The sequence below is a fragment of the Parasteatoda tepidariorum genome, chromosome 7, assembly GCF_043381705.1.
Source record: "Parasteatoda tepidariorum isolate YZ-2023 chromosome 7, CAS_Ptep_4.0, whole genome shotgun sequence".
NCBI lineage: Eukaryota > Metazoa > Arthropoda > Arachnida > Araneae > Theridiidae > Parasteatoda > Parasteatoda tepidariorum.
The window spans coordinates 92,075,879-92,097,647 of record NC_092210.1 but is presented as its reverse complement, the minus strand read 5'-3'; the positions used below and the strand labels follow the sequence as shown (position 1 = coordinate 92,097,647).

Sequence of the window (21,769 nt, the reverse complement as noted above, 5' to 3'; positions counted from 1 at the left end):
TAACTCTCTTTTTAAATTAATTAAAAAAAGTCTTTTAACTGTCTTTGAATTAAATGCCTATTAATATTCGAAATTATGAGTAAACTTAATACATAACATTTCAAGTATGTTTAATGTCAATCATAACTGGAAAATATTGCTTTTTTTCTATTTTGATGACTATAAAATTCCTTATTTGTAAAATTTAATACATTACGCAACAATTATCATAAAATTTATATTATTTTGTAAAATATCCTTGATATTTTCCTATCCATGTTGGCAGCTATGCTGAGTTGATAATCTTATGAGTTTAAAATTGGTTGAATTTTATTTTCAGATAATTATTTATTTAAAAAAAAAAATACACATTAGCAATGATTATAGGTATATTATGAGTATAACTATTTACCAGAAATAATCTATTGTTCAAGTTATTTTTCATAGCTATAACTCATACCATCACACCTTAATTTCCATGACGCTTATCATACTTAGTTAACAGATTAAATAAAATATAATTTTATATTGTAAAAAGAATATTCAGTATATAAGTTGTTACATCGACTGAATCATCATTTATTATTTAGCCAGATCAAACCTTCAGCCCTTACGTCTGTGCAATATTTGTTTTCTAGAGCTGTGGCAGTTCAGGGGATAGAGCTTTCGCCTTCCAATGAGATAAACAGGATTCAAATCCCAGCAATGGCTGGTCGACACAAATGCTGCACGGACCACTGTGCTAACCTAAAATATACTCAGTGGTAGACGGATCATGGGTTGAGAGTCCCCTTGCTGTCATTGTAATCAAGGGAGATTCTCCTCTCCATTTAGCTCACATGCGTGTTGGTTCCATCAAAAAGTCCTCCACAAAGGCAAATGTCTCCTAATACTTCATCCAGGATTTCCCATGTCTTTTGGATTGGGTTCAAAATTACAAGGCTTCTAAGGAGTTGTAAACCCTACAAAATGGGTCGACTGTTCAACGCAGGGGTGTTTGAATTCTGGAGGTTTCCCGGAATTCCGGGTTTTTCGTATTATGCTTCTGGGTGAAAAAATTAAGAGCAGGGCATATAGTTTTTCTGGGAATCCCGCTTGACTCAAGACCGTCGGTTCTCAGACTTTCTCTAATCAAATTTTATAATCCGACGAATATTCCCTGAATTCCTCAATCTAAAATCCAAATTTGGAAACTTTCACTAATTTACGATAACGAGACACTTACATACACGTGATTCTTCTTTCAATGGGCAGAAATCCGCCAATTGATTCTTTTGGTTTGGCAGACTTTTGCCATTTTGAATATTTAAATCTGCGCAGGAATCCGTTTGTATCGCGATTCATATTTACACGATTTGAATATCGAACATCGAATTTCATATTTATCTAATCTAAAAGTTGCACGTTGCTATTCGTATTTACATGGTTTAAAAATCTTACATCACGATTCGTATTCACGCAATTTTACAATAATAGTCTCATGATTTTAAAATCCAATTTCGCGACTCATATTCACGTGATTTTCAAAAGCATACGATTCCTGTAAGAACTAAGATTAGTTACTATAAAGATTCATCATTAGTAGGTAATTTAATTATAAATCTTATTGAGGAAAATTATGTTTAGTATAAAACATGTATGACAAATAAATTGATATTTTGCACATAAAATATTCAGGGTTTTTCACTTTGTGACACAATTACCCCTGTCAACGATGGTTATAAAATGTTTGTTTGCAATTTCTATTCTTAATTGTGCTCCATTGAAATTTCAGCTGGGTCCGAGGCAATATCACCTTTGGTTCTGGAAGAGTTTATCGTGTATCTCATCGAAGTTTTTCGCAATTGCACGGCCATAGGACACAAGGAGAAACTTCAGCTTCGAAGTATGTTTGGCGTTGTTCGTCCTCCCCTCGACGCGAAGGCCTTCGACTGCGTCCAGAAATTGATGGGTTTTTTAGACTCTGACATCAGGGAGAAGTATCAGGAATACGGTTTTGCGAAGAGTGATATTGGTTTGATGGAAGAGGAATTTGGAACAAAAATAAAATTCTTTCACCAAGTGCCCCTTGACGAAAGTTTCTTTGTGATCCCTTTTAAACTTTCTCCGATTGAAAAGAACCGCAATGTGTTCAATAGCTTGAGCTTTAAATTCCATTCCGTGGAACATTCAGAAGAGCCACCAGAGTTGAGAAGAGTTATACTTCCTCCTCAAAAGTTTGATCGATGCTGGCTGGAAAATGTGCTAGAGAAGTCTCTTAGGACTACTAATCTGTCGTCTACTGAGCTGGCAATCTCAGTTTTTCAACTTCTAAAATCATCCAGGTCAAGTGATGAACTACAGAATGAAGTAATTATCATTTCTTTGTTTCATTTACTGGTGCATTTGGAACACTAAACATACCAACACTTAATCTATGCCTATCATAGCCAGACAAATGACCGGACTTTGTTTCTTGATTCAGTTCATGAAATATGGATGTTAGGAAGGAAATAAAACTAAAAACACTTTATTATAATTAAACAAAACTGTATAGTGCCAATTTTCTTGTATTGCAAACACAAAGAATTAGAATTTTTAATTCATTGCTCAACGCATTTTTAACACATACAGGGTGTTTGCATTGTGCATTTTTCACAAACATATTTCTTCTAATTATTATTATTTCTATAATTCTTAAAATTATTGTTATAATTAGAAGAATGTATAATAATTATAATTCTTATAGTTAATATTATTTCTTCTAAGAACTTGTGCTGTCTCGATTGTATTGACGTTTTTCTGGGTAAAAACTAACAGTTAGTTAAAAATAAAATGAAAATATCAAAATAAAATATAAGCTATTTACCAGGGTTGGAGTTTTTGCCGGCAAAAAGGGTTTTTTGCCAGGACAGTGGCAAAAACCTGGTAAAAACCGGCAAAAACTGGTAAAAACCGGCAAAAACCAGTAAAAACCGGCAAAAACCAAATTATCTAAATTGCTGATTAAATATTATTACAAAATACTTGAAACAAATTTAAATCAATCATAAGGAATAATAATTTTGATACATTACATGAAAAAATTATTTTTAACATATTAATAATTAATATAAGGGTAATAATTTTTAAAAGATTGAAAGTTTTTGATCTCTTTTCATTTTAGAATCCTAAAATAAATGTTTTTTTACAAATAAATAAATATTATTATTTGTATAATATTATTATTTATTATAAAAAATTATTATTTGTACAATAATTAACTACACATGTTGATAGATATTTTATGCTTTAAATTATAGTTATATTAATTTAAAATAAGTTCATTTCACTGGAAAAAAGAGAATAATCACAAATTTTCCAATCAATAATGTTTTAAACTACTAAAATGATATATTATTACATTATCATTTAATTATGGAATAATAATTTTGTTAATTTTTTTGTAATTATTTATATTTATAGTATATATTTCAATTTTAGGAATAATTTTGTATCAAAAATGTGTTTTTGTCCTCTCATCTTGGAAAATATAGGTTTTTGCCACTTTTTGCCACTTTGCTTGGCAAAAACCTGTTTTTGCCAGGACGGTTTTTACCGGTATTTTCCATGGTTTTTTCCACCTGCGGCAAAATCTTGCCAACCCTGCTATTTACCAAAACATTTATTTTTTGACATTTTTTCTGACACAACTATGCTAATCTAAAATTTTAGGTACTTTCTTAAAACTTGAATTCACAGTTATTCTGATTGAACCAACTACGCAACAGTCTTTGCAGAAATGTGCAACTAATCGAATGTAATACGCTCATTACATCCAAATTCTAGTAGGAATTCTGTAATTTTTTTGATGCAAAAGTTATCAAGGGATCATTTGACCTGTTATGGTATGTTTAGTGTTAATTTAAGTATCTCTCCTCAAAATGTTGCCTAATTATAATTATTTAATATAATCTCTCGTGTCAGCCTCTCTTCTTGATCTCGCATTCGTCTTAACTTATGTGGGGGAAAAACCTCTTTATTGGTATGTTTTTTCCTTTATTTTCTGAAGTTATCAAAAGATGGCCTCACAAATCAGAGGTATGAAAATAGTTTCCCATTGATGGGGGGCAATGGCTTTATAAAGGGTTAATGGCCATTTTAACAAAATTAAAGCGATGTAGCAAATATTTATTTGACTGGGTACTAATCTCTATCTTTAAATCTCTATCTTAATCACTATCTTTATCTCTATCTTAATCACTATCTTAATCACTTAATCTCTATCTTAATCACTATCTTTAAAATACCAATTAAAACAAACAATTATATAGAAAAGCAAAAAAAAAAAAATGGGCTTGATTTTCAAAAGAAAACTTTAAAGCTATGTGCAAAAATATAAAAGGATATCACTCTGAATAACTTTCATCCTAATGATTGGATTTTCACATACTGAGTGTCAATCTTAATAGTTTCTTAGGGTGACCTCAAATATGCTAATTATTTATTGCTAATAACTAATTAAGTTACAAAATCAGACACAAAAACATACTTTCTCTGAATAGACATATTTGGATTCTTTACCTTAAAAATATAGGTCATATGAAAATTGTATCCCTCTAATAGTTTAGTCCTCTTAATGTCACATTTTGCTTTAAAATTAATTGGGCAATTTCATCCACTCATGAAACCAGTTTACCCAAAAATAATTTCATATAAACAATAATTTTTAATAATTATTTAATTTCATTGTGAATAAAAAAAAAGTGAATTATGAGGCATCAGTTTTTTTGATACCATATAACTCTACGTATTTTTCAATTGCAAAATCAAAAATTACGACTGTTTTTATTTAGTAGAAGTCGAGTAAAATTGAAATGAATTATTTTTTATAAAATAATTTCTCGACAATCAATAAATATTTAAATGGGGCGATTAATATTCAAATGTGGTTAACTTCCAAGAAAGTTGACATAAAATTTAATTTATATTTTTTCCGCTGATAGTCGGGAGTTAATTTTTTTTAAAATTATGACATACCATGTTTCTTTTTAAATTGCCTGAAAGTTTATTCGTAATTTACCAAAGAGGTTTGAATAAAACATTATATTCGAGGAATGTTGAGTTTAATAAAGACATGTTCCTGATAGAATCTTGTTGTACATCTCCTTTTTTTAAAATTTTATTTTAAGTCGGTTCATTGAATAATTGATACAATTTCAATAATATACATACATATGCATTGATTTGGAGTAATATATTTATAATAATATATTTATCAATTTCTACAATATATATTTTATAGCTATCAAGCAATTACAAATTAAATAAATATAAAAGTTTTATAAAAGGTATTGTTATAACTTCTTGAATAAAATTGCAATATCAACGATCATTATTAGAATTTTCGTTTTGCTATTTCAAGTCCCTAGAAAGAGAATAAAGTTGCCGAACATGTTATCAATATTTTTAAGCACCTTAAAATTTCTCAACATGTTGTATATCATCTTCAGTGTCTTAATCTTAAAATAAATTTTTTATTTTAAGATTAAGATTTTATTTACCTAGTCGTGTGTGTTTCCCTGGACTATTTTACAAACTATTTAATTTCACTTTTACTATATTCTATTACTCTATTATCTTTTACTCTATTTTTTATTCTTTTTGCTACCACTTTGATTATTTTTCAATAATATACTAATCTATTTTAAGTATTTTATTTTAATTTAGGTTTTCTTTTAAATTAAATGCTCGTATTTAAACTATGGTCAAGTTCTTAATAAACAGAAGCCTAGAATCGTGGATAATTGAACTTGTTAAGAAAATAAAAACACTCTGCTGCTTTAAAATTATTTGATGCAAAACAGCTGACTGTTTACTTAGCTTACATATATATTTTTCATTTTTCGTAAAATCAAGATGAATTATTGATTGTCTTTTTTATTGTTCCTTATTTATTCATGTAATGAAAAGTAAATACAATTATACACAATGCAAAAAACACAACAGGTTGCATTGTTTTTAAATGGATAAAAATTTTAGATTACAACTCATTTTAGAGCTGTAATCTCCGTTGTAGAATCAAGGCGATACGACGACATTGTCATAGAACTTTACTGAGTTTTTGCGGAAAGATTTTAGTTTTTGGGAAGGAAAAAAATTTGGGGTTTTTTTTCTGCTGAAATTTTCAGAAGATTTTTACTTTTTTCCAGAATTATATTCAAAAGATGCCTTTCTCGTGCATCGGAGTGGAAAAATATGTTTGTGATTTTTCTATTCTCATTTGAGAATAATAAATAAAATAAAGAATAATGAAGTAAAAAATTTTATTTTCATCTCTGTAGAAATTTTCGTTCAAATTTTTTTTATGCAGTTATTACTATTGATTTCCACATAGTTTTTAAAATCTGATATTCTTTATTACAACAGCTGTATCTCGAAATAAAAATACTCATTTAGTAACCCTTTTTTCAATAGTCCGATTTGCATGATTTTGTCGGCAATCATTTTATTTCTCCATTAGTAAATGCTACAGATTTAACGATTTTTTAAATTATTTTTTTAATGTGATGATGATGTGCGAAAAAGAAAATCATTAGTGTGTTTTCCCTCTACAAAATGCGAAAATATCGCCTATAATATTAGAATAAAAAAATATTTCATATTTAATTAAAAGATTATTTTATTGATCTAAAAAGTTTTTTATTTTGGAAGTTGACATTTATGTTACTTTAGTTTAATAACATATAAATTGTTATTTTTAAAAGAATCTTGCAGAAATATGTTAGTATTAGAGAGGTATGTCGCAGAGAGCACGAAAAAGTTCTGCCATGGGGACTGTAATTTATATGTTTAGCAAATAGTTTTAATGTATTTTTTTTAATCTTTTCACAAATTATAAATCTAAATTTTTCGTATATTTTTCCTTTAGGGGAGTAGAATGTTAACATTTCATTGATGCTCAATCCAGGGATCAATTGAATTGAATAATTTCATTAATTCCAGAATTTAAATTTGTTTGCTCAAACAAATTTATTGCTTGAAACAGTTAGAACAATTAAATTACTATTTATTTGAACTGATTCCTTTATTTTGTTGTGAGCGGAGAAAAGTGTAAAAAGTCATTATACTAGTTATACATTAAATCATGTGACTTTAGTCATTGTAAGCAAAAAGCGCGCTTTGAGGTTTGAAAGGGCAATAATTTAACATTGTAAATATTTATCAAAATGTGTAATATTATGTAATAACTGAATTTTATCTTCAACATTTTTTAAATTACCCTCTCATGCTACCTTATGAGTATATTTCAGAAAGCAATTCCCTGTCCAGGCTAAATTTACTACCGTTTAGCAGTACCTTCACAAATTCAACTTTAGGAAAAACGGTAGTTTCACAAAATACGTTTTCTTAAAATTTTATTTTTGTATCCCATAAGAAACCATAAATCCATATATTTGTCTTGAGTTTTTAATATCATTTTTAATTTTCACAAATTATGTCTAACTTTTCACAAATTAGGTACCTCTCAGAAAAACCTAGACAGACCCCTGCTCTCATTATCAAAATATGAGAAAAGTCTGTAGTTTATAAAAATAATTAAAGACATTCTAAAAGGTAATCTCTGTACATATTATTTTTTAAAGTTAACTAACAAAAAAGCAATTACAGTAGAGCGCTGACTATCCGAACTGCTCGGGACCGAACGTGATTTGGATAATGAAATGTTCGGATAATTGGAAAGTTGTTTAAAACCTAGTTTAAATGATTATTATTTATGCACCAACTTCTCTTCACACTTTTTCTAGACTTAGGACTGGTAGTACTATCTAAAATAGCTCTGGCGAGTTTAAAACTTTTTTTTTTCAATTTTTAAATATATTTTTTTAAACTTTTTTTTTCAATTTGAATCATTTTTATCATATTTCGGCTTTTTTATAATTTTTTTTGTCAATTACTAATTTTACCACATTTTTCTTTATTTTCCATTGCAAAAGATATCCAGCAAAGACTTTTGTTTCAAAGAGCATGCTCTTTTTTGTGCAGCCATATCCCTTATTCTTTTTAAATAAATCAACTGAATTGGATCAACATCATTTTGGCATTCTGGGCAATTCATTGCAATATCTAATGAATTGCATGCCTCTTATGAGAATTTCCACTATCTTGAACTTGATCATGTACTTCTTCCTCTTAATCTGAGGAGTTCCGATTTTCATTCAAAATTTTAGAAACAATTTCATGATCATTTAAAATTTGAGTGTCTCGACACCAGTCTTCTACTTCTTCTGCTGTATAATCTGGCATATTTTCACCCGAAAGATCTACCGATTCACAAACTGCAGTTAAGAATTTTATTCCAAGATTTAAGATTCCAAGCACTGTAATCACTGATCATTAACCCTTTCGCGACGCAAAGCGCGAAAGCGCGCTTACCGCTGAGGCCGGCAGTCTCTCTAGCGTGTGTCTCCCCAGGGCCGGAGGGTTTTTCGATGTTAAGCCTAATTCCANAGGGTTAACCATGAGTGACAACTACCCATCCCCCAATTGTAGAATTTCAGCACTTATCTATTCATAAACACATTCCATTTTCCAACATTTGTAGATTGTCAGATTGTCAAAATGAAGCTCGCATTCTTTGATGATAATTTTCAGTTGAAGAGGGCTAAAGGGGTATGTAGGTTTAACTGTATAACAATGCATGTATATATGGCTACTATAAGAAAACTGCTGAAAAAGGTTGTAAATTGAATATGGTCTTCAGATGTAGTGGATATTATCTATTCCTCTAAATTTAGAAAAATTGTCGATAAGTTAAAAAAAATTCTAAACTTAAAAAAGAGAAGGAAAAAAAAAGCGAATTCGGACATAGTTCGGATAATCGGCGCTCTACTGTAATTGATAAACAGCTTGATAGCTTTTTTCTATAATTTAAACTAAAAATTATAAAAGAAAACTTAAAAGATGCACTTTTTTTAAAAAAAAAGATATTTATTTAAAAAATAGTTTTGGAATTTAAAATCATTTTAATTTATTAATAACCTCCCCTGCCAAACAAAAAAGAAACTTATAAAAATTTAACCAGTTGAAAATAATCCTAACCAGAATTATAATCCTAAGAGAATAATAACCAGAACTTAACCTATGAACACAGATAATTTTACCAATGTGTAATTATTATTTAAACAATGAATTAATTTTTTTCAAGATGGAATCTGAAAAAAAAAGACTGTGTTTTTCAAGGATGGCTGTTTATTTTTACAAAAAAGGTGTATTTATTGGGATCAAAGGGCAATCAAGGCGGGCCGCCCTTTAAAAAACGCTTAGGGAGTACACTGACTGAAATTGAATTAAATTTATTAAATTTAAATTCTTTGAATATTTACACCTTTACGTCCATTTTTCACAATCTTGCAGAAATGAAAGAACCAATGTTTTGTCTTTTTGCATAATGTAAAAATGTAACAAAAATTTTTTAAATACATTTTTATTTCATTATCTAAAATTTCATAATAATTTTTTATGTGCATAAAATAATATATCATAATTTTTTTTCTTCTCAAATTCAGGGTATTGAGATATAAAGTTTTAATCACAACAAAGTTTTATTTTCATTTATTTGCTCAAGTCAGAAATCTTTCATTTTGCAGCTCTTTGATCTTCTTGGCTTTGAATGTATTGAACTTATACAGACAATTTTGCATCATAGGAGTGAAATTATTTCAACCAAATCTCATGAAGAATCTTATAACAATGAGAAACATCCTTCTTACACGACACAAGTTACTATTCAGGTTTGTTTTATTCTTTTACATTTTTTTGTATTTTACTCCTACGGAAAGGCTGTAGGTTTTTCGTGCTCGCATACCCTTCAACTACATCAATTTCAACACCATAATTAAAATACGGTGTCATAACATATCTGGCAAACATAAGCATTAATGAAAACAGGGTATCTGCGCACTTGGAAAGTCATGGATTTCGATATTGAACAAAATTTGTCTTGTAATGTCATGATTTTAGCTATTTTTTTTATGTGCTTTTCACATTGTTCTATTCAACGTTTTCACAATTCATTTCGGCGTATCATCGATCCATAGCATATGAAAGTGCCAATCGTTTTGCATGTTTGATGAAATACTTACGAGTCCGTATGTGCGTCTACTGAGCTGGGTTCAGTGAGATTATTGCCTTCTTATGTGCAACTCTGCTGCATTTTGCAAGATATTATCAATTTAAGACTTCATTTTCCACACTCTGATATCAAACGAAAAATCTCTCGATCATTTTATAACGACTAATGTAATCAAGAAAAGAGTTTGTTGTCAGAAACTGGTTATTTTATCATGATGATCATCTAAAGTCTTTGAAAATTATTTTGCATTTTCTTACTGTATATAGTGCTTAAAAAATTTTTTTTAGTGCTTAAAAGGTGCTTATTTGTTGTTGAAAGATTTGGTTACACACCTTGATATAATTTTCAAGCCTTACACTGTATATATTTTACAAGGGGTGATGAAATGAAAAGGTACGAAACAACACGGTGGGTACAAATGTAGACTTCATTCAAAATATACACCATAGGCCTAAGCACAACGATCCCACTGATGAACAAGCCGCAGGATTCCTTTCCCCCCGAATTTCTGTGGCTGTTACGAGACCCAGTCCTTCACGGAGTCCTTGAGTACGTCGTCCGAGTTGAAGAGCTTCCCTTTCAGGTGTTTCTTCAGTCAACCAAACACATGGAAATCGCAGGGCGACATGTCCGGATTGTAGGGCGAATGGTCCAATGTGTCCCACTTGAACAGTTCCATGTGTGTGACTCTGGAGACGTGTGGATGCGCATTATCACACCCTCCGTGAGCAGCCCTTTCTTTTGTTCTTGATGGACCTGCGCAGGCGTCAGAGTGTCTCACAGTACACATCAGAGTTAATGGTTTTTCTGTGCTCGAGGAAATCGGATAACACCTCGCTGCTCCTCAATCGTCGAATTTTGCAATGCGAAAGCCATCCTGTCCTCATACAGACTGCCGCATCATTTGGATGCCACTTTTGATAAGAGCCTCTGCTCTCTCCTGCGCATGCGGGCACTTGCGCATGCTCCGATCCCAGTCAGAGACTCCAATTGCATTCCGAGATGTCTCGCTACGTTCTCCCATGGCGGAATAAGCAAATATTTAGCTGATATGTTTTTACGTTGTTTCGTACCTTTTCATTTGATCACTCCTTGTATTACTTTTTTGATAGTTTCCATCAAATTTATTCACAAGTTGCCTTTATTTTTCATTTGTTTTAGTCTGAAACAGAGAAATTGCTATGCAAGCAAATTCGTAAGGATGTAAGGAGGATAAATAAAGAAAAAAGTCGACAAACTGATGACAACACGTTTAATTTAGATGCTCAGAAATTAAAGCAACTACGGTAATGTTTAACAGCTCTGCTATATTTTTTTTGTTTTGCCAAAAATCTCTTTTAAAACGTGATAAATTATTTAAATAATTGTTCATCATGATTCAAATGGATGATTTTTTTTTTCAAAAATCAAATACAAAAGAAAACCGTAAATTTTTGTGAACCATAATAAATTTCCACTTGTAAATAATGAAGATGGCTTTTGTAATGACTGCTTATGCATGAACTTCAAAAAAGATACACTTCATGTGGCAAAAATTTTTCGGGCTTTCTGCGACATGGCACTCTAATGCTAATATCTTTCTGCAAGATAATTTTAAGAATAACATAAATATACATTTTACTAATTTGAAATAATAAAAACGTTAACTTAGAAATAAAAACTTTCAGTTAAAATAAAATTATATAACTTTTTTTATTTGATTATGTTATATTTTTGTCGATATTCTCGCATTTTATTGGGGGAAAACATTCTAATTATTTCCTTTTTTGAATTGTGTAAATCATCAAATAAAAAAAAAATCGAGAAATCAGTAGCAGTAACTAGCAACGAAAGAAAGAAGATTGATGGCTAAATCACGCGAATCGGACACTTCAAAAAGGGATTACTAAATCCGTGCTTTTATTTTGAGATTCAGTTGTAATAAAAAATATCCTATTAAAAATATAGGGTTTTAAAAACTGCGAACTGTGTGTGTTTAAAAGAAAATTTGTTCTAATTTATGAATTCAGAAGTTATTTTTAGGAGTTATGCATAATTATAGTAAAATTTATTGTAAATAGAGAGCATTCATGATTTTGTCTAATTCTGTCAAAAAAATTCTTTTTTTAAAAATACGAATAAGTTATTAAAAATATTACGATTTTTCATATTGTTGGATTTATATTGCAAAATAAATTGTTCATTAGTCTAATTATGCCGTGATTCCATCAAAAAAAATTTTTTCTTCTTTTTTATGTTAAAAATTATCTCTAATATATCTTTGTCCCCTCTGTTACAATTATTCTTATAAGTTTATTTTATTCATTACACAAAAAACCTTTTAACTTAATAACTAGTTTTTACAATAAAGTCTATTAGTACTATCATGTTATGTTATATTTTTAAAAAAAAAAAATTAAATTTTAAAGTTTCTCATGCGGCAGTGGGGATGTAACAGAGAAGACAAAACTAAATGCCCCCTCAGTTTCTCAAAATTTCAAATATAGCGGTGCTGCCAACTCCAACTTTAAATAACTGAAGAGTCACTTTTAACAGTGATATTTACCTTTAACTTTTTGTCAAATTTGTAAGACGTCCCCTCTGTTACATTTCATGTCCTCTCTGTTATGATGCATTATTTGAACTTAATAAAAATATTTTTGCAATTTCAAAAGTCTCTTAATACTTTTTTTTACCTTGAAATGTGATGATTTAAAAAAAAAAAAAAATTGCAGATAATGTTTAGGATGATCCAAATCACAGAATTTAGTGTAAATAACAGTGCATGTAAAAAATGTGGGATTTGATTTGTCCCCTCTTTTACAAGCACTTTTAATTAACTTACAATTTAGTTATGATTCTTTTTCTTATTATTTTATCGCAATTAAACATTGTACCCTAAGGTAACATATTCTTATAGAATTTTTTGTTTTCGGAAATATTTAATATATTTTTTAGAAGAAAATACTTGTTTGATTTCCCTTTGCGCTTGGAATTCAACAAAATAGAATGAAAATTTTTGCAGAAAAGAAAACCAAAATTTTTTACTTCCCAACGAAAAAATCCTTTTACAAGAACTCCATAATGTTCTGCGACAGTGTCACCTTTTTGCAATGATTCTGCCTCTGGGGGCTACAATACCCAAATAGCACAAACAACGGAAAAAATTTTCTAAAAAATATTCCTTTCAAAATTTTTTCAGCTCATTAAAGAGCTTCAAAAGTCAGACATTTTGAAATATTATATAAATACCATGACGTAATATTTGACAGATATCTTCTATAATATTCTTGTGATATATGCAAAATTTCCGAGATAATATTCCCCCAACATGGTTTAAGGCTACAACCTGTGGAGGTCTTTGCAGTTCTTTGCCTGCAGCTCCCGTATTACTAGATCAGGCCCTGGTAAAACTAATAGTTTTGTCATCAATCATAAATTTTCTCTCACACTTTTGTTTATCTGATAAAACATTTAATACGAGTCAGATAAATAATAGTAAGATGTAATATATTGTAAATGTAAATATGTATATATTGTAAATGTAAAATATTTGTATGATGGTGAACATGTATGAAAATATTAAATTACATTTGATAAATATGTGCAAAATAACTTAAAGAATAATAACGGTACCAAATAAATGCCAGACATATGCATATAATTATTAATACACATCATTAAGTATATTATTTTATTATCTCTGAAAATATTTACAAATGTATTTCAATTAAATTTTTGAAAAATATATTTTTTTAGTGTTAAAATTTTTGATGCAGATGGTAGGACTAGGCGATAAATTGGAAAACATTGATGTTGTGCAATCATCGCCAATTCGATGTTTGGATTGGCTATTTTTGGAAGCATCGGAAATAGTGATTGCTTTTATTCCAGGATTCGCTTAACTTTTTTATGCATTCCTTTCTATGTGTAACTCAGATTGAGTTTATTTTAGGAATATAATCGCTTATCAATCAATATATCGTGAACATCGCCCAGTCCTAGCAGATGGTGCACTGATGTCCCTTTGTATATTTTTTCTGACACTCTAATTACAAGTAAAAATGTCTTTTGGTGTTTTTAATAATAAAAACGCAGTCTAATAGTTACTAAAAAAAATTTACAAATCAAATTACGATCAAGAGATGCAATGTGATCATGATTGTTCTTATATGGTACATTTTTGCAGCTATTAAGTTTCCTTTTATTCAATTTATTGTATTTTGATAACTTATTTTTATTATATTCAGGCTCTTAATCACTTTGTTTCCAAAAATTCGAGTTTTTTAAATTGGTATTTATTAACGTAATGTGTTTGCAATCGTGTTGCATTTGAATTGTGGACAATTGTCCCCGGTACATATTTGCTCACTTTTAAAAAGTTATGATAAAAAGTATAGAAATGCATCATTTCTTATTCGCATATACTAATTTTACAAATATTAATTTATCGTATAGTATTTAATAACCCTTTGGCAGAATTGCTGCAACATTGTCGCAGAATGTTACAGAGTTCTTGTAGAAAGATTTTTCTGTTGAAAATTATAACATTTTACTTTTTTTTCCCACAGAAATTTACACACAATAATTGAATCATTTATTTAGATAATCACTTTCTGACGAGCTCAATTTAAGCCTATAAAATCGCGAATTGATGCAATATTTCAATTGGATTTTCGGCAGTTATTGATATTGATTTTCACTTGAATTTTTAAATATCCCAATACGTTTCAAACAATATTGAAAATTCGAACTTTACATTTGAGTATTTACATTCTAAGGCAATAATTCTATCGAATTTTCGGCAGTCATTGCTATTAATTTCTCCATAGTTTTTAAATCCGATATTTTCTATTGCAGCAACCGAATCTCGAAATGAAATTCGCATTTGTGGAAACCGATTCGTGTGATTTCGACCTCGCACTTTTTTTTTCAACAATTACTACAACGGATTTCATGATTTTTAATTATTTTTTATATTGTGATAATTATTTACAAAATGCGAAGAAGGAAATAATTATCTTGTCACCCCCCCAAACAAAATGCGAGAATATCAACCATAAAAATTATTACATGTTTCATTAAGAAGATTAAAATTATGTATAGCTTTTTTTGTAAACATAGCGCTTTTGTTATTTTAAATAGTAACATATATGTTTGTTATAATAAAAAGTATCTTGAAGAGTATTTTGATATTAGTGCTAGAGAGTTTTGTTGCAGAAAGGCCAAAAAAAATTCTGCCACAGGGATAATGCTCATTTTGTTATTATTGCAGGATGGAGGCTTTGGTAGTGGAACAAACTACGCCCATCTTTCGCCACAAGTCTTCATCATCCGCTTATAACAACACATCCATGTTTCCAAATGTTTATGATAGATATAGTGAGATTCAGATGAATGCCTCTTTCATTGGTGGAAAGCAGGTAACATTCATTCATGTAATCATGCAATCATAGAATTTAACTCAAATAGGCCAATATTGGGTATGAGATATTTTAAAATCTTGTCTAAAAAAAAATTGTAAACTTGTAGCGTATCTACCACTACAAAAATATAATTCCAAATCACAAGTATATAAGACACGTTAACTCGATTCTATGGTGGGATACCTTTACATAGATGAAGGTTGACATTGTCGATAACAACTCACTCCCCACATTGGTGACCTTTGGACGAGATCCACCTCCTCTCTCTGTTGCTACTCAGTCTCGATCCTACACAACTTCGGCCTGTAAACACTCGACTGCTAATGGCAACACGAGAGCGACCTCGACTGTAAACAAAGTCCGGTGATCGTAATACAGCTCTCCCGGCTTCTCACAAAACAGCAATGAATCTTGTTTACCTGCATATTCTCAAATTTCTCCATATTTGTTGAAAATTGGTGAAAAAATATCCACTGAAGGCAAAAAGCTTCCCTTATTCCTCAACATGTGGGGCTATTGCCAGTTCTGTGGTATGTGTAGTGTTGATTGTTTAAGTCGAGTCACGGTGGCTCAGGGGATAGAGCGAGTTTGTCTTCCAGTGAAGTGAAGGTCTTTAAGAATTCTGCATCCAGCTTGTACCGACCACCGTTTTGCTGTAAAATATTCTCAGTGGTAGATGCATCATGGGAAGGATTCCCCTTTTTGTCTGGCTGACTCTGGGAGGTTTTCTTGGTTTTCCTCTCCATGTAACTCAAGTGCTCGTTATTTCCATAAAAAAAAGTCCTCCACGATAGGAAAATTTCTCCCAATACTTGATCCAGGAGTTCCCTCGTCTTCTGGATTGAGTTCAAAATTACGAGGCTGTGGAGTTGAACATCAGTAGTGGTAAACTCAAAACCCGCAATTGTGATTTTTACCGGACAATTGTGATTTTTTACCCACGTTTCAAGACTTATAAAACATTGAAATTTTCACTGCTAGGTAACATTTTAAGTAAGAATAATATTCTGAAATTTAAATTTTGAAACCTTTGCTTTGCTGAATTGCGTTAACAAAACAAGTGACTCTTCCACAATTTTGATGTAATTTTTTTTTTGTTTTGTTTTCTTGTAAATTTTGAAATCTTTACTTTGCTGAATTGCGTTAACAAGACAAGTGACTCTTCCACAATTTTGATATAATTATTTTTTTTGTCGGATTTTTATCGTTTTTGATCTTTGAAACTACGCCGTAATCCGCTAATATCGCAATTTTAATATCAAACATCAACTTTCGTATTTACATGATTTAAATCATTCGTTCTGAATAGTATTCAGGCGATTTAAAAATCCAACATCGCAATTTGTATTTACAAGTTTTTGAAATCAATATAGCGATTCCTATTCATTCGAATTTAAAATCCAATGTCGCTATCTGACCTAGTCGTATTTATATTTCCGGTTTTCAAAAATCTGATGTTGCGATTTATATTATTGCTTTCCTAAATCGAATATCGCGATTCATATCTACACGATTTTAAATCCCAATATAGTGATTTTTGATTCCTTTTTCTTAAAATCCGATATCGCAATTCTTGTAAGAACTTCTTAAATTTGTTATGATGAAAGTGTGTTTTATTAAAAGGTAATTTAATTATAAATTTTAGTTCAAAAAATTATATTAAATATGAATAGTATATAAATTGATATCTTGTTATCAAATTTTTTCTAATGAAATTTTCAGGTTTTTTTTTTATTTCCTGCCACAATCACCCCTTTGTAGGCGAGAAAATCGCTTCCCATCGACGTTCAAAAATGAATGAAATTGGTGGGAAGTAAGGCCTTATAAAGAGGCCACCCGTGGTAGGTGGGAAAATCGCTTCCCATCAATATTCAAAAATTAATAAAGTTGGGAAAATCGCTTCCCATCGACATACCAAAATGAATGAAGTTGGTGGGAAGAAGAGGTTTAGTAAAGACATTTGAGAAAAAGTGTTAGAAATTTCACATTTGAATTTTTTTTTTTTTATAGTTGAGAATACCTTCTGATGCTAAACATGATAATAACTCAGTTTATGAAGAGATTGTTATTCCAGCCACTGTATCCATAGCTAACCAATTGCCTGTTGACCTTGTGCAGATTTCAGCCTTAGATGAAGTGAGTTATTTTTTTCATGTGTCGAATCTCTTAAGAATGTAACTGGGAAGTTATTGTAACATAATTTGTGAAAATTAAAAATTATATTAAAAGATGAACACAAAAATAGGGTAAAAATATGGATTTATCGTTTCTTATGGGATACAAAAATGAAATTTTAAGAAAAAGTATTTTGTGAAACTACCGTTTCTCCTAAAGTTGAATTTGTGAAGGTACCGCTAACTGATAGTAAATTTGGCCTGGACTGACCCCTGCCTCTGAAGTCTTTTTTGTTGTACCATAAGTAATAAATGTTATATACTATATATTTATTATATATATTTTATATATATTGTGCGTTATTTATTAACTTATTAGATTCTTGTAACAATAGTTTTAAATGCATTGATTATTATAAATTAATGAAAAGTTACAAAATGTTTTTAAATAATCCATGATTTTTAAAATGGAATTGACCTCTCCAATTTCAGTGTTCCGAATATCTGAATTTATAACAAAATCCTCACTCACAGTCATATTTTAAATAAAATGATTTTATGGTTTTCCTTAAAAATTATGGTGTTTTTTCAAAAATATGAATGAAAGAACATCATTTCTAGTGCGAATTATATTTTAATTTTCCACGTTTTCAGATTTTTTTTATTATTTTTTTATTTTATCAATTTAAAATTCCAGCTGAAGCAAGCCAGTCATTGGCAAATTTTTTTTAATTCCCAAATGAGAACAGACAAATCACCTTTCTTTATTTACAGATGAATAAGAAAAGTATCTTTAGATTATAATTTTTCAGAAAAAAAGAAATTATACATCTTAAAAAATTCTGCAGGAATGAAAACCAAAATTTCTAACTTCCCAAAGGAAAAATCCTTTTGCCTTTTGGCAAAAACTGAATTACGTTTTGCGATTATGTGCCTGCGATTCAGCCATGGGGGCTTTGAGTGTGTCCAGCAATGATATCCTGTGGTTAAAAGCTGATGCTGTTTGCTTGAGTAGATAAATTAGAATTATTAAATTTATTGTTGTGTTTTTGTCGCAGAAAATAGTAACTTCGGTAAGTCATAAAAAATTCTTGGAATTAGTCAAGAAAAGTTATGGATTTTAAAATCTAATATGTAGTAGATGCCCTGCATAGCAACATAGCCATAGAACGGAATGCTTAAGGTGGCATAGCAACATGACCACTGAACGGTTCACCTATGGTTTGTTTGGGAGAGAACTCAATATATATCCGTCAAACATCTAGAAAAGAGATGCATGCCAAGGAGGCAATGTCTATGTGTGAGGCAGTATCTCTTTGGGTGGGCGGACAGGCGTGCATGTCTTTCCACATGGAACTGTGAATGTTCACAGGTTATTTAAGTTCACACATTTAAGTTTATGCCCACCCTAATGCTGGTGTATTAGTTGATGATTTCGTGCTACAGGACGAAAATGCAAGGCTGCACTGGAGTTGAATCGTTGGTGATTATCTTCAGCAAATATGGGGTGATCGGCACATTCACTGGGTTTGAATCCTATCGATCGTGTTTGGGATGCTTTAGAAAGGCCAAGCAACTCGCAATCCTCCTTCTTAGACCCTTGTCACACTTGCAACTGCTTTGCAAGAACAATGGAACTTGTAGATGCCATTATTGAAAGTACAGCACATCGCCGTATTGCGGCTAGTTTTTTTTAAAACTGACGTGACTGATTTATTCATTTCATACCTATGCTAATTTCTGCAACACCATTATTGTCTGGTTAATATTTTTTTATGATATTTTGTAGATTATTATGTGCAGTATAATGTGTAACAACTTCATTAAATTTTAAGCTTAATTATTTCAGTTATGGTCATTTTAGTGAATTTATGATGACCAATCAATTTTTGGTTTCTTATAATTATTAAAAAAAGAATTGAAATCTAATATTTTATTTGTTGTTTTTTAGATTGGCCAAAAGGCGTTTCAAAACATCACGCAACTCAACTGTATTCAGTCTATGGTATTCAAAACGGCTTACGACACAAATGAGAACATGCTTGTGTGTGCCCCGACTGGTGCCGGGAAGACCAACGTTGCCCTCCTGACTGTTGTTCACGAAATCCGGCAGAACATTCAAAATGGAGAACTGCAAAGGAACAAGTTCAAAGTAACTCTTTCTTATCTGCTTCATTCTCATGCAGGCTGCGTGGCGTTTTTAAGAAATCCATTAAGGTACCTTTTATTATCAAGGGTGATTGTACTCTGGGTGAACTCTGAATTCCGGGTTTTTCGTTTCACAAAAGCGCAAATTATTTATCGCACAAATCGGATTCCTCAAATGCTTGTTTTGTTTCGAGATTAGGTTGTTATAAATAATATGGTATAAAAAATATCGGATTTGAAAACTATGGAGAAATGAGTAACAGTAACTGCCAAAAATTCAATAGAATTATTGCCTTGAAGAGTAAATACTGATAAACGGTTTGAATTTTCCATATTTGCTTGAAATATATTAGAATGCTAAAAAACCACGGGAAAATCACTATCAGTAACTGCCGAAAATACAGATTTAAATATTACCTGATGATAAACTCAGCTTTGAAAAGCAAATTGCTCTTTAAATAATTATAAGTTGAAATTTTACTATATTCCTTTATGTAAAATATTTTAAAATTGCAGTTATTTAAATTACTTAAAAAAATTCATTATTCTCTGCAATTGTTGCCTTTTTACTCTTATTTAAAAATTTTGTTTTTTGCAATTTTTGTATTTATTTAAAAATTACGTGTTAAATTGTTTTGAAATGAATGCTATTGTTTAAACTAGATTCAATTCTAAACTGTTTGAAAAATTGTTTTAATATTAAATATTTCTTTTTTTTAAGAACAAGTTTCTTTTTTTAAGGAGCAAGTTTCTTCTTTTAAGAACAAGTTTCTTTTTTTAAGGAACAAGTTTCTTCTTTTAAGAACAAGTTGTCCCTCTGTAAAGTTTACAGGAAGTCAAAATTTGAACCATTATTTTAAACATTAGATTTGCATTATAAATTTCTAATCTCTGGATTTCTAAATTTATTCTAATAGATGTTTTAATTTTTTTGTGAAACATTATTTTCTCTGTAAAACTTTTTTCTGTATGGCCTAATCAAAAATGTTCTCATAATGAAGATAACTTTTAGTGCTAGTATTGTTAAATGTAAGTTTTTATTAAATTCAAGTTGAAATTTAGCTGTGGACAATGATGTTAATGGATTTTTTAAGCCCAAAATTTTACAATAGCAAAATTGTTTTTGAACATATGGGAAAAATTTATATAGAAATTTACCAGTCTTAAATGATTTTTATTTGTTGTGATAATTTTTGAAAAATATTTCTTATTCTGCCATAATTTTTGTTGATATTTTAATATAATTTTTAATTTTTGCAAATTTCGTTTAAATTTTCACTAACAAGTACCAAAAAAAATCTAAAACCCCTGATGTATCTAGAAGTCTTATCATTAGACGAAAAGTTACTCACTCATAGAATATTTCGTTTGATAAGTGTTTGTTATCCCTTACTATTAATTTGTTTTCAATAGATAGTTTATGTTGCTCCAATGAAAGCTTTAGCCGCTGAAATGGTGAGAAATTTTAGTGCTCGGCTTAAAGATTTGAATATCGTTGTGAAGGAACTCACCGGTGATATGCAATTGACGAAGACTGAAATCATGCAAACTCAGGTAAGTACATGACTAATATGAATCAAGTAATTAAAATCATATCTTAATTTATTTTCTTTTAAAAATCTATGATTTAAAAATATTAACCACTTCCCCCGCGTTAACTTGAGTACGTATAGATTGATTGAAAATACAGGGTATCCGCGCGCCTGAAAAGTCATGAAAAATCATGGAAAGTCATGAATTTCGGTATTGAACAAAATTTGTCATGAAATGTCATGATTTTTACTATTTTTTAAAAAAAATCATAGAAAGTAATGGATTTAGGTCTCTGAAAAATCTAATTTTTAAAATGGAATCTCCCTTTCCCCAAATTCATCCTGTTCCAAATATCTGAATTTCTAACAAAATCACCACTCAGTCATATTTTATTTGAATATAAAATGATTTTATCATGTTCTTTAAAACTTATGGTGTTCTTTCAAAAAATGAAAGAAAAACTATCATTTCTAGAGCGAATTATCCTTTAAACTATC

The 21,769-nt window shown here is 30.0% G+C and overlaps 1 protein-coding gene across 1 annotated transcript in view; it reads left to right on the top strand.

Annotated features, from left to right (window-relative positions):
• LOC107437324 (activating signal cointegrator 1 complex subunit obelus) overlaps positions 1-21,769 on the top strand; it is a gene marked incomplete in the record, with an annotated part of 111,235 nt that overhangs the window by 8,969 nt on the left and 80,497 nt on the right. The window contains 7 exon segments of the mRNA XM_043052617.2: positions 1,754-2,328; positions 9,588-9,731; positions 11,234-11,358; positions 15,327-15,474; positions 17,488-17,613; positions 19,543-19,743; positions 21,153-21,293. Coding sequence (XP_042908551.1) covers positions 1,754-2,328; positions 9,588-9,731; positions 11,234-11,358; positions 15,327-15,474; positions 17,488-17,613; positions 19,543-19,743; positions 21,153-21,293 — 1,460 coding nt within the window.